At 44.1% G+C, this 14,692-nt stretch overlaps 1 protein-coding gene across 12 annotated transcripts in view; it reads right to left on the bottom strand.

Moving 5' to 3' along the window:
• The window catches only part of NEDD4L (NEDD4 like E3 ubiquitin protein ligase), a 371,293-nt gene that overhangs the window by 103,812 nt on the left and 252,789 nt on the right, over window positions 1-14,692 (bottom strand). For all 12 annotated transcript variants that reach the window (XM_073343628.1, XM_073343622.1, XM_073343624.1 and 9 more), the window contains one exon: window positions 14,265-14,315. Coding sequence is in view for 6 of the 12 variants with exons in the window: in XM_073343622.1 (XP_073199723.1) it covers window positions 14,265-14,315 (51 nt within the window). In the remaining 6 variants the exon portion in view is untranslated. The remainder of the gene's footprint in view (window positions 1-14,264; window positions 14,316-14,692) is intronic.

The following is a 14,692-nucleotide window of genomic DNA, read 5'->3' as shown; positions in this document are numbered from 1 at the left end:
GAGAGGACTTTCTCCAACTTGTCCACATATTTCCCAAAGTATGATACCCAGAACTGGACCCAATATTCCATCTGAGGCCTTGTCAGTGCTGAGTAGAGTGGAAGAATAACTTCTTGTGTCTTGCTTACAGCACTCCGGCTGCTACATTCCAGAATTACGTGCACTTTTTTTTTGCAACGGTATTACATTGTTGACTCATAAAACAGTAATATTGCATTCTAAATGATACTGAATATCATTACTAAACTTGCATTATTACTTCAGTTTTATTTGGATAGGAATTCCCTTCAATAATTCAAAACAGTAAAAGAATTTATTTTAGTACATTTGCTACAGTCAGAGGTCAATCATTTAAAAAAATATTTTTAAAGTAAGATTTTCATTAACTTGATTGCCTTATTTATTCCTTTCTGCAGCTAACATCTGTAGAAAACTCACTGTTAGCTTTTGGGGAGTTCTTCTGTAACAGGAAATAGTCACAAAAGGACCTTTCTGTGTAAGTCATCCCAAAAGAACCCCACCTAGATGAATGGGGGCTTCTTAATAACCCTCCAGCTGCTGTTCAGCAGCTTCTCATGCCGTGCTGTTCCCCAGGGTGTTCTAGGTCCAATTTGAAGACTCAAATCTGTCCATCCCCACCAATAGCAAAAAACCACACACAGCACTAAGTATTTTTACAAAGGAAACTTCCTACCCTTCACTGAAACAATCTAATTTATTAGCTCAACCCAGTCTATCTGCCTTGCTTCCTAGTTCTCCACAGAAATAACTGCCAGATCACTTAACCTTTCCTGTCCAATGGACGTTCTTAGATAGGACTTGATTAATGTTAGTTTGCTTCCATTAGCAGCCATGGTTTACAGGAAGGCAGCAAAATATACGCCGTTCTGTTTCCATGTTAGGGAAACTCACATCTAAAGATCTTTCATGTATGTAGCTAAGGAGATCAATGGGTACCTTTGTTTCCAAGTCATCCTTAAAGATTCATTTACAAAAACTGGCAAAGTGCTCAATTTTGTTTTCAAAACTCTCATACTTTAAATCCTCTGGGTAGATGCTTGCTAAGTTTCAAGCGTGCCTCTTTAAGTTTTTGCTGCTGAGACTTAGTTTTCCGCTCGTAAAAAAAGCAAACCTTTCTCTGACTTCATCATACGTACGCATACTATTCTCCAAATTGTGTTAATATTGTGTCTAAGATGGGTTTTGAAAAGTTTTTCAGGACCTCATGAACTTTTGTTCTTTGCAAGTTCACCTGGCATTATTTTTCTCCTTTGAGGTCATTTCTCTTTGAGCTGCACGGATATTCCTAACATTTCAGTCTGTGAAGCTGGAGCTTTCTTACATGAAATGAACCTAGAAGCTCATAATTCTGGCAAAGCATCTTGAAGGCCATCAAGTAAACTGCAAGCCATTTGAATGTCAAGATCCAGACTCTAATTTTTTGCTCATAATGTTAATTTTTGACAAGATAGTAGATCGTATTTCTGCCAAAACAACAATTGAAAGCTCTGGTTTGCAAGCTATCAGCTTCCAACTTAAATTCTAGTGTAAGATTGCGTGAAGACATGGTCGTGTCTAAAAAGCATAAAAAACACCCTCAACCTGATTTCTTAGGGGTTGGATTCCCTCTGCCTTTGCTGACCATCTTGTCATGTTTTGGCATTTTTCATGCTAATATGCTTTTTCAACATATCCCAATGACTAGTAGAAGCAGAAGCCAAGGTATGCAATCATTGAACAATTCCAATTTGAGGAACAATCATTAAGCAGCTTCCCCCACAGTTTCAGTGAATGGGCAGCACATGGGACAAAAGATGTGCTGATTTACCTGCTGAATTTGATTTTGAACACTGTTGTATGCTGCAGCCACGTTAGCTCTGTGTCACACCTGTGGCCCTTGCAATCAGCCATAACTAAACAGTTCCCCCCCTGCAGCTTCTTTAATATCCACACCAGAACAGGGAAGAGTATCTACAAAGCTCTCAACACCTTCACTCCATTTTTCAGAACCAGAGCATACCTTAACACCTGATATATTTGTTCCATTCAGCAAAGGTCTGGAGTGCAAACAAACATAATAGAGAAGTATTTAGCTATCCTACACTCATCAAAAATAAATAGTCTGCCATACCTTTCTTGTGATCCTATCTATAAATTCATTTTGAATTTGGTGTGCTAAGTACCTCACTTTTGCAGTACTGGTTTTAATAGCTTCCACATTATCTTGCAACACACTATCATACCTTGCAAGCATTTCAAGTAAACCCCAAAAGTTAGCACTACAAGGACTGTTTAATTTCTCATCTCAATCCTAAGTACAGCAAAAGATGATGTAAAATATGGCACCACGTGTTCTTCTGCACTTGTTAGCAGGTTTGTATACCCTTCTCAACTGTGTGAACCATTTCCCCAATCGTTCTGAAAATTTCATCCAGTGGGTGATTGCCTCCATGTATTCCTTTGAACATTAGTGTACAAATTTGCCAACACAAAAGTGGAAAAAGTTTGTGAAAGCAGTTTTATGAAAGGAAAATGATGAACTTGGCTGGAAAAGCAAAGCAGCAAAACAGAATGAGGTGGCAAGTCTAACTGTACATGAACCAAGATCACGGGTGGAATTCCCCATTAGGTGTTTGATAAAGAACCACAATTTTAATACTTGCCTTCTTTTCATTCACTTGGCAAAAAGTCTTGTTCTAAATTAACAATGGGACAGTTTTCTACGAAAAACAGGCTAACAGACTCCATCACTTGGAACCAAATAGCTGGATCTGTCTTGTCAAAGTCAAAATTCTGCCCCATGCTTTCAATAATAAAACCACTTTCATTGTCCACATCCATAAGTGGCACGAACAACTAGCGGGCAACTTTCTGTGTCTAGAATCAGATACTCTGGCACTCAACAAACCTGACAAACCCAAATCAGCATCCTCACTAGCTAACGAAGGCTCAGAAGTGAAAGCAACAGAATCATCTGCAGATTTTTCATCTGGAAATGGTTGAACTTTGCACATTTCATGCAATGTTGTAGATTCAAACTTTTCTGATCTTTTTCACGGGCCTGCTGCAGCTTGTGAGCACCACTCTTGTGTTTGCAGATATTCATGTTGGAAATCACAGTTGACCATGAGAACTCACCCATTAAGCTCTTCACAAATTAATTGCTAGTTTGGACTGATTACGGTAGCTGGTGAAAGATCTAGTGAATATCTGTGAAACTCGGAGCTATAACCTGTGCTTGAAGTGGGGTTGGGGTAGAAGACCCCCCAACATTTTCTGAACCTCAAGAAGGGTCACTGAGGCCTGCACAGAGCTACTGCCTCATACAGCTACTCTGACTCCGCACCACCCTGCCATGGACAGGTACTGCCCACTCATTGGCCCACCCGTCAGTAAACAGGGAGTGGGCAATACCTGCATCCATGGGGAAGCGGAGCAGAGGTAGCAGCTCTGGATGGGGATGATGCAGCCTAGAAATTGTGGAGGGCCAGGAGATGCCAGAGGGGGCATGGATCATCCCACACTGGCCACTCAGCATCTTATAGGGACAGGCTCTGAGCTGAGCCCAGAAGAGAGAGAATGGAGTGGGGCTGGGAGGAGCAGGAATGGGAGGGCAGAAACAGAAGCCGCAGCACAGACCCAAGGACTGAGACCCCTTCCTCACCTTCCGCCTGCCACTGTACCCCCATCCCCAGAGAGACTCCACACCCCATCAAATCCCACTGCACCCCCAGCCAAAGCAATGCCAACCCCTTTGAATCTGACTGCACCACCAGGCCTGTGTCCCCAGAGAACCCACCCAAAATCTCAAAGCTCCCAATCCCAGTGAATTTCACTGCATCCCCAGCTCCCTATCCACAGATAGATCTTCCCATATCTGAGAGAATCTCAATCCTACTGAATTTCACAGTGTGCTCAATTCCCACTGCCCCAACACCAGTAAATCTCACTGCAACCCCATCTCCAGAAAGACCCTCCCTTATTTTGGTGTAGATATCAGTGACATCTGCAAAGCATCCCCTGAATACACCATTTTGGGTATGAAATGGAGAAGCCTGGGGCCACACAATGGAAGAAAAGAGTGAAGTTAAAAAAAAAGGTGTGGGGGGGAAGATCCCTTTATAGGCCCAGTTGCACTGGAACCATTTTAACACCCCTTAACACAGCCCTGTTCTCATACCGCAGGCTATGAAAGGCATCTTTTAAAAAGTGGAAGTCAAATCCTAGTGAGGTAACTAGAAAGGAGCATAAACACTGGCAAATTAAATGTAAAAATGTAGTAAGAAAAGCCAAAAAGAGTCTGAAGAACAGCTAGCCAAAAACTCAGAAGGTAATAACAAAATGTTTTTTAAGTACATCAGAAGCAGGAAGCCTGCTAAACAACCAGTGGGGCCCCTGGACGATCGAGATACAAAAAGAGCACTTAAAGATGATAAAGTCATCGCAGAGAAACTAAATGAATTCTTTGCTTCAGTCTTCATGGCTGAGGATGTTAGGGAGATTCCCAAACCTGAGCCGTCTTTTGTAGGTGACAAATCTGAGGAATTGTCACAGATTGAAGTGTCACTAGAGGAGGTTTTGGAATTAATTGAGAAACTTAACAGTAACAAGTCACTGGGACCAGATGGCATTCACCCAAGAAAGAACTCAAATGTGAAATTGCGGAACTATTAACTATGGTTTGTAACCTGTCCTTTAAACAGCTACTGTACTCAATGACTGTAAAATAGCTAAAGTAATGCCAATATTTAAGAAGGGCTCTAGAGGTGATCCTGGCAATTACAGACCGGTATGTCTAACGTCAGTACCAGGCATATTAGTTGAAACAATAGTAAAGAATAAAATTGTCAGACAAATAGAAGAGCATAAATTGTTGTGCAAAAGTCAACATGGTTTCTGTAAAGGGAGATCATGTCTTACTAATCTGTTAGAGTTCTCTGAGGGGGTCAACAAACATGTGGACAAGGGGGATCCAGTGGACATAGTGTACTTAGATTTCCAGAAAGCCTTTCACAAGGTCCCTCACTGAAGGCTCTTACGTAAATTAAGTTGTCATGGGATAAGAGGGAAGATCCTTTTATGGATTGAGAACTGGTTAAAAGACAGGAAACAAAGGATAGGAATAAATGGTAAATTTTCAGAATGGAGAGGGGTAACTAGTGGTGTTCCCCAAGGGTCAGTCCTAAGACCAATCCTATTCAACTTATTCATAAATGATCTGGAGAAAGGGGTAAACAGTGAGGTGGAAAAGTTTGCAGATGATACTAAACTGCTCAAGATAGTTAAGATCAAAGTAGACTGTGAAGAACTTCTAGTTACCTCACTAGGATTTGACTTCTACTTTTTAAAAGATGCCTTTCATAGCCTGTTTACAGATGTGGTCCCCTCATCTCAAAAAAGATATACTGGCATTAGAAAACGTTCAGAAAAGGGCAACTAAAATGATAAGGGGTTTGGAACGGGTCCCATATGAGGAGAAGAGGCTAGGACTTTTCAGCTTGGAAAAGAGGAGACTAAGGGGGGATATGATAGAGGTATATAAAATCATGAGTGGTGTGGAGAAAGTGAATAAGGAAAGGTTTTAGAGTAGCAGCTGTGTTAGTTTGTATCCACAAAATGAAAAGAAGGTCTTGTGGCACCTTAGAGACTAATAAATGTATTAATACTGTACGCATTATTCAAGATGTAGGCGTACCATGGATTTATATAAGGGCAATAAGATATTCCCCGTCTTATTCTCTATCCCTTTTTTAATGATTTCTAACATCCCGTTTGCTTTTTTGACTGCCACTGCACACTGTGTGGATGTCTTCAGAGAACTATCCATGATGACACCAAGATCTTTCTCCTGATTAGTTGTAGCTAAATTAGCCCCCATCATATTGTATGTATAGTTGGGGTTATTTTTTCCAAAATGCATTACTTTACATTTATCACATTAAATTTCATTTGCCATTTTGTTGCCCAATCACTTTGTTTTGTGAGATCTTTTTGAAGTTCTTCACAGTCTGCTTTGGTCTTAACTATCTTGAGCAGTTTAGATCATCTGCAAACTTTGCCACCTCACTGTTTACCCCTTTCTTTATTAATAAATTTGTTAGTGTCATAAATATAAAGGGAAGGGTAAACCCCTTTGAAATCCCTCCTGGCCAGGGGAAAGCTCCTCTCACCTGTAAAGGGTTAAGAAGCTAAAGGTAACCTCGCTGGTACCTGACCAAAATGACCAATGAGGAGACAAGATACTTTCAAAAGCTGGGAGGAGGGAGAGAAACAAAGGGTCTGTGTCTGCCTGTAGTCTTCTTTGTCGGGGATAGACCAGGAATGGAGTCTTAGAACTTTTAGTAAGTAATCTAGCTAGATATGTGTTAGATTATGATTTCTTTAAATGGCTGAGAAAAGAACTGTGCTGAATAGAATAACTATTTCTGTCTGTGTATCTTTTTTGTAACTTAAGGTTTTGCCTAGAGGGGTTCTCTATGTTTTTGAATCTAATTACCCTGTAAGATATCTACCATCCTGATTTTACAGGGGGGATTTCTTCATTTCTACTTACTTCTATTTTTATTAAAAGTCTTCTTGTAAGAAACTGAATGCTTTTTCATTGTTCTCAGATCCAAGGGTTTGGGTCTGTGGTCACCTATGCAAATTGGTGAGGCTTTTTATCCAACATTTCCCAGGAAAGGGGGGGTGCAAGTGTTGGGAGGATTATTCATTCTTCTTAAGATCCAAGGGTCTGGGTCTGTAGTCACCTAGGCAAATTGGTGAGGCTTTTTACCAAACCTTGTCCAGGAAGTGGGGTGCAAGGTTTTGGGAAGTGTTTTGGGGGGAAGGACGCGTCCAAACAGCTCTTCCCCCGTAACCAGTATTAGTTTGGTGGTGGTAGCGGCCAGTCCAAGGACAACGGGTGGAATATTTTGTACCTTGGGGAAGTTTTGACCTAAGCTGGTAAAGATAAGCTTAGGAGGTTTTTCATGCAGGTCCCCACATCTGTACCCTAGAGTTCAGAGTGGGGGAGGAACCTTGACATGGTGGCATAGTGGTGGGATTAACCTGAAATCATTTTGAGATCCAGTTGAGATTTTTTGAACTAGAAATACAGATTTTAAAAAGGAAATTTTTTTTTTCCTTTGGAAAGGAAGTCCAGAAAGCAGCTGAAACTGAAAGCAGCTTGTTTTTTCTCTGCTTTGTGGCCGAGCAGAGACAAAAGGGGATTATCTTTGTGAATTGCAGGTTTTCTTTGCCTGGAGGCAGGGTACTTAACTCCTGCAGGGAAATTCACAGTCTTCCAACCCAGAGTTTTTTTTTTTCTTTTCTTCCTAAAAGTAAATAGGGGGTGTGTGTTCTACCCATTTGCTTTTTCTTTGGGCTGGGTAAGCAGGTTTCCAAGTAGTTGGAGGTTTTTTGCTTTAATTTGGGCCCAGAGCAGAGACAAGGGAATTGTCTTTTTCTGTAGGCTGACAATCACTATCAGAGAATAGGTATTCTATTCCAGCACAGCAAAATTTTACAGCCAAGTTTTGTTTGTTTATTTCTAAACCTCGGGTGTAAAGTTAGTTAAAAACAGAGAGGTTAGAATGACCAAATCCGCAGCTCGACTACAGCTGGAATTAGCCAAATTTCAGGCTGAGGAAAAACAAAGGGAACATGAAAGACAGATAGAACTCATGCGGCTGAAGAAGGAGGAGAAGGAAGAAGAGAGGAAGCATGTGAAGGAGGAGAAGGAAAAAGAGAGGAAGCATGTGGAGGAGGTGGAGGGGATAAAGGCCCGGCAGACTATACCAACAAACCCTAGCAATCCTTCTCCAGGTACCACTTCCCATCCCAGAGAGTTCCCCACCTACAAGGCAGGTGACGATACTGAGGCCTTCTTAGAAAACTTCGAAAGGGCCTGCCTTGGGTACAACATCTCTACTGACCAAATACATGGTAGAGCTGAGGCCGCAGCTCAGTGGACCCTTAGCTGAGGTGGCAGCTGAAATGCCTAAAGAACACATGAACAAGTATGAACTGTTTAAATCCAAGGCGAGAGTCAGAATGGGGATAACACCCGAGCAGTCTCGTCGGAGGTTCAGAGCCCTAAGGTGGAAACCAGACATGTCATTTACCCGACATGCCTACCACATTGTGAAACCTTGGGATGCCTGGATATCAGGAGCAAGTGTTGAATCTCCAGAAAATTTGCCCTTCCTAATGCAAATGGAACAATTCTTAGAGGGTGTTCCTGAGGAAATAGAAAGATACATCCTAGATGGGAAACCCAAAACTGTAATCGAGGCAGGAGAGATTGGAGCCAGATGGGTGGAGGTGGCAGAGAAGAAGAAAACTGGTCGCAGTTGGAGCGGAGACCAGAAGGGACCACCCCAGACCACACCCTATTACCGGGGGCCGCCCAAAGCCCCACCTACCTCCCAAAGAACCCTCCAGACCCCTTATTGTCACGCCACCCCGTTCTCCAGCAACCCTCCTCGCCCCAGTGACCCGTCAGCTGGACGATGTTTTAAATGTAACGAGCTGGGGCATGTAAAGGCCAACTGCCCCAAGAACCCCAACAGATTACAGTTCATTGCACCGGAATCACACCAGAGGTCCACAGGCCCAGATACCTCCCAGATACCCTTGGAGCGGAGGGAAACTGTGAGTGTGGGCGGGAAGAAGGTCACCGCGTGGAGGGACACCGGAGCACAAGTGTCAGCTATCCATGCTTCCTTAGTGGACCCCAATTTAATCAACCCAGAGATCCAAGTGACGATTCAACCCTTCAAGTCCAACTCTTTCAATTTGCCTACAGCCAAGTTGCCTGTCCAGTACAAGGGCTGGTCAGGAATGTGGACTTTTGCAGTCTATGATGATTATCCCATCCCCATGCTGTTGGGGGAAGACTTGGCCAATCATGTGAAGCAGGCCAAAAGGGTGGGAACGGTCACCCGCAGCCAGGCTAAACAAGCCGTGAGGCCTAGCTCTGTTCCAGAAACTTCTATCAGGACCCGGTCAGAGGTGATGGACCCGGACCCCAGGCCAATGTCTGCAACAGCAGTAGTGGATCCAGTCCCAGAGACCCAGACGGAACCAGTCCCAGAACCAGAACCAGCCGAACAACCAACACCAGACCCAGTGTCAGCACTGAATCCAGTACTTGCAACCTCAACACCAGAGGGCCCCATCGACCCTGAACTGGCAGCAGCCGATAACCCGACACAAGAGGCTCAGCCGGAGCCTGAATCCCAACATAGTGCACCAGCGGAGAGCAGTTCACAGTCAACAGAAACAGCTCCATCCCCTATATCGCTTCCAGAGGGACCAAGCCTAGGTCCACAATCCAATGAGGAACTGATGTCTCCAGCATCAAGGGAACAGTTCCAGACCGAACAGGAAGCAGATGAAAGCCTCCAGAGAGCTTGGACGGCGGCACGGAGCAACCCACCGCCTCTCAGTTCTTCTAATTGATCCAGGTTTGTTGTAGAAAGAGGACTTTTATACAAGGAAACTCTTTCTGGTGGACACCAGGAAGACTGGCATCCTCAGAGACAGTTGGTAGTTCCACTAAATACCAGGCCAAGCTCTTGAGCTTAGCCCACGATCACCCTAGTGGCCATGCTGGGGTGAACAGGACCAAAGAGCGTTTGCGGGGGGTCATTCCACTGGGAGGGAATGGGCAAGGATGTTTCTACCTATGTCCAGTCTTGTGAGGTGTGCCAAAGAGTGGGAAAACCCCAAGACCAGGTCAAAGCCCCTCTCCAGCCACTCCCCATCATTGAAGTTCCATTTCAGCGAGTAGCTGTGGATATTCTGGGTCCTTTTCCGAAAAAGCCTGGTATGATAAACATGCCAGAGAGCGTTCCTTCAAAGTAGGGGACCAGGTCATGGTCTCAAAGGCGCTCCAGGCCCAAAGAATGGAAGCATCGTGGGAAGGGCCATTCATGGTCCAGGAGCGCCTGCGAGCTGTTAATTATCTCATAGTATTCCCCACCTCCAACCGAAAGCCTAAGGTGTACCATATTAATTCTCTAAAGCCCTTTTATTCCAGAGAATTAAAGGTTTGTCAGTTTACAGCCCAGGGAGGAGATGACGCTGAGTGGCCTGAAGGTGTCTACTACGAAGGGAAATGTGCTGGTGGTGTGGAAGAGGTGAACCTCTCCATGACCCTTGGGCGTATGCAGCGACAGCAGATCCAGGAGCTGTGCACTAGCTACGCGCCAACGTTCTCAGCCACCCCAGGACTGACTGAACGGGCATACCACTCCATTGAGACAGGTAATGCTCACCCAATTAGGGTCCAACCTTACCGGGTGTCTCCTCAAGCTAAAACTGCTATAGAACGGGAGATCCAGGATATGTTACAGATGGGTGTAATCCGCCCCTCTGAAAGTGCATGGGCATCTCCAGTGGTTCTAGTTCCCAAACCAGATGGGGAAATACGTTTTTGCGTGGACTACCGTAAGCTAAATGCTGTAACTCGCCCAGACAACTATCCAATGCCACGCACAGATGAACTATTAGAGAAACTGGGACGGGCCCAGTTCATCTCTACCTTGGACTTAACCAAGGGGTACTGGCAGGTACCGCTAGATGAATCTGCCAAGGAAAGGTCAGCCTTCATCATGCATCTCGGGCTGTATGAATTTAATGTACTCCCTTTTGGGCTGCGAAATGCACCCGCCACTTTCCAAAGACTTGTAGATGGTCTCCTAGCGGGATTAGGGGAATATGCAGTCGCCGACCTTGACGATGTGGCCATATTTTCGGATTCCTGGACAGACCACCTGGAACATCTACACAAAGTCCTTGAGCGCATAAGGGAGGCAGGACTAACTGTTAAGGCTAAGAAGTGTCAAATAGGCCTAAACAGAGTGACTTACCTTGGACACCAGGTGGGTCAAGGAACTATCAGCCCCCTACAGGCCAAAGTGGATGCTATCCAAAAGTGGCCTGTCCCAAAGTCAAAGAAACAGGTTCAATCCTTCTTAGGCTTGGCCGGTTATTACAGACGATTTGTACCGCACTACAGCCAAATCGCCGCCCCACTGACAGACCTAACGAAAAAGAAACAGCCAAATGCTGTTCAGTGGACCGGAAAGTGTCAGAAGGCCTTTAACAAGCTTAAAGCGACACTCATGTCTGACCCTGTACTAAGGGCCCCAGACTTTGACAAACCGTTCCTAGTAACCACAGATGCGTCCGAGCGTGGTGTGGGAGCAGTTTTAATGCAGAAAGGACCTGATCAAGAATTCCACCCTGTAGTGTTTCTCAGCAAAAAACTGTCTGAGAGGGAAAGCAACTGGTCAGTCACTGAAAAAGAATGTTACGCCATTGTCTAAGCTCTGGAAAAGCTACGCCCATATGTTTGGGGACGGCGTTTCCACCTGCAAACCGACCATGCTGCACTGAAGTGGCTTCACACCGTCAAGGAAACTAACAAAAAACTTCTTCGGTGGAGTTTAGCTCTCCAAGATTTTGATTTCGACATCCAACACATCTCAGGAGCTTCTAACAAAGTGGCTGATGCACTCTCCCGTGAAAGTTTCCCAGAATCAACTGGTTAAAATCGTCCTTGAGATGTGGAAAATATTGTTAGTCTTTATGTACTTGGTAGTATATTTAGAGATGCATGTGTCTTATTAACTCTGTTTTTCCTAGAGCTCCAGGAAGAAATCCCAGCCAGTGTTTCACCCTAGCTGAGATTTGGGGGGCGTGTCATAAATATAAAGGGAAGGGTAAACCCCTTTGAAATCCCTCCTGGCCAGGGGAAAGCTCCTCTCACCTGTAAAGGGTTAAGAAGCTAAAGGTAACCTCGCTGGCACCTGACCAAAATGACCAATGAGGAGACAAGATACTTTCAAAAGCTGGGAGGAGGGAGAGAAACAAAGGGTCTGTGTCTGTCTGTAGTCTTCTTTGTCGGGGATAGACCAGGAATGGAGTCTTAGAACTTTTAGTAAGTAATCTAGCTAGATATGTGTTAGATTATGATTTCTTTAAATGGCTGAGAAAAGAATTGTGCTGAATAAAATAACTATTTCTGTCTGTGTATCTTTTTTGTAACTTAAGGTTTTGCCTAGAGGGGTTCTCTATGTTTTTGAATCTAATTACCCTGTAAGATATCTACCATCCTGATTTTACAGGGGGGATTTCTTCATTTCTATTTACTTCCATTTTTATTAAAAGTCTTCTTGTAAGAAACTGAATGCTTTTTCATTGTTCTCAGATCCAAGGGTTTGGGTCTGTGGTCACCTATGCAAATTGGTGAGGCTTTTTATCCAACATTTCCCAGGAAAGGGGGGGTGCAAGTGTTGGGAGGATTATTCATTGTTCTTAAGATCCAAGGGTCTGGGTCTGTGGTCACCTAGGCAAATTGGTGAGGCTTTTTACCAAACCTTGTCCAGGAAGTGGGGTGCAAGGTTTTGGGAAGTATTTTGGGGGGAAGGACGCGTCCAAACAGCTCTTCCCCAGTAACCAGTATTAGTTTGGTGGTGGTAGCGGCCAGTCCAAGGACAACGGGTGGAATATTTTGTACCTTGGGGAAGTTTTGACCTAAGCTGGTAAAGATAAGCTTAGGAGGTTTTTCATGCAGGTCCCCACATCTGTACCCTAGAGTTCAGAGTGGGGGAGGAACCTTGACAGTTAGTCTCTAAGGTGCCACAAGTCCTCCTTTTCTTTTTGTGAATAAGGAAAAGTTATTTACTTGTTCCCATAATATAAGAACTAGTGGCCACCAAATGAAATTAATGGGTAGCAGGTTTAAAACAAATAAAAGGAAGTTCTTCTTCTCTCAGCGCACAGTAAACCTGTGGAACTCCTTGCCTGAGGAGGTTGTGAAGGCTAGGACTATAACAGGGTTTAAAAGAGAACTGGATAAATTCATGGAGGTTAAGTCCATTAATGGCTGTTAGCCAGGATGGGTAAGGAATAGTGTCCCTAGCCTCTGTCTGTCAGAGGGTGGAGATGGATGGCAGGAGAGAGATCACTAGATCATTAACTGTTAGGTTCACTCCCTCTGAGGCACCTGGCATTGGCCACTGTTGGCAGACAGGATACTGGGCTGGATGGACCTTTGGTCTGACACAGTATGGCCATTCTTATGTTCTTATGGCTACTGCTCTTACTAGCACTGAAGTAGTGCTCAAAACATGCTAGGCAGTTTCCAGGCCCCACATGGTGTATGATCTAAAACAGACAACGCCCACAATTATAGGATTAAACACAAGCCTATGAGCGGTGGAGTTGGGGTAGGTCAGCAATGGAAAGCAAAGTAAAACTAGTGATTTTTAAGGAAAGGTTTGGAGGAGACTGAGTTTGCTTGGCTCACAGGAAGGAAAATTGTTCCAAACAGAGGGGGCGGCAGTGTGAAAAGAGGCCAGAGGATGATTATAAGGACATTACAGTAGTTAAGTGAGAAATTACCAGACTGTGGGCCAGCATTTCAGTCACCATTTGACACAGAATAGTCGGGGTAGATCTAAGAAATAAGCAACAGAAATGGAGGACAGCCTGCAGAGTCTCTAGATATCCTGTCTCAAGGCCCAACACTCCCAGGGAGGAAAACTTCTCCCAGCTGCTGTGACTTGTGGGGCCACTGAACTTTTCCTTAGTTTGCTGTGCCTCACACTCTCCTGATAGCTACTAATGTTGCTGCTGCAGCAATGGCAGCTGTACAGAGACGGCATTACACCTTCAATAGAGAGAAAAGTCTGTAAAGCATTTATGTAAAAGTTTCTCACACAAGGCACTGACAAGGCAGAGTACAGAATCATAGAAATGTAGCGCTGGAAGGGACATCAAAAGTTTCTCTCGTCCATCCTCCCAGGCTTATACTTAGAAAGCTTTTTCCTAATATCTAACTTAAATTTCCCTGGCTGCAGATTAAGCCCACTGCTTCTTGTCCTACCTCCAGTGGACATAGAGAACAATTGATCACAACAGCCCTTAACATATTTGAAGATTTATCAGCTCCCTCCACCTCAGTCTTCTTTTCTCAAGACTAAACATGCCCGGTATATTTAACCTTTCCTTATAGATCAGGTTTTCTAAGCCTGGCTCTCCCCTGGTCTCCAATTTGTCCAGAACTTTCTTAAAACGTGGCATCCGAAACAGTACTCCACGTGAGGCCTCACCATTGCAAGTAGAATGGAATGATTACCACCCATGTCTCACACACGACACTCCTGTGAATACACCCCAGAATGATAATAGCCTTACTCACAACTGCACCACATTGTTGGCTCGTATTCAATTTGAGATCCACTACGTATGAGCATATAAACATCTCTTACCGGTAGATGATTAAGTGGCACGTCCACTTGACCCAGGAAGTCGTCTCTAGTCTGTTAATAAAACAGAAAGGAAAAAAATGTTTGTTTATTAGTTCATTTCTAAACCAACAGGAAGTGGGGAAATGGCAAACAGGAAGGTCACAATGGAGCCAGAGACAACTCTGTACTAATATTTTACTAAGCCTAGATTCTACCCCCACACATGCCAACCATCCCTACTTGGCAGACATGGTTCCTGGAATTCAGCAAAATATTTATTACATTTCTACTGTGTCCCTCCAAAAGGCCACTGTTCTCCTAGACCACTGTATGTACCTGCACTACTACTAAGTTTTAACTAATGTTTCCTCTAATAACCTGCTGTCAATGCAACATATCGAAAACTCTTACAAGTACATTCTCATGTATTCCACTGGGACTCCTGGCAT

This window comes from Lepidochelys kempii, chromosome 5 (assembly GCF_965140265.1).
Source record: "Lepidochelys kempii isolate rLepKem1 chromosome 5, rLepKem1.hap2, whole genome shotgun sequence".
NCBI lineage: Eukaryota > Metazoa > Chordata > Testudines > Cheloniidae > Lepidochelys > Lepidochelys kempii.
The sequence above is the reverse complement of the archived record's forward strand: the minus strand, read 5'-3'. Positions and strand labels throughout refer to the sequence as shown.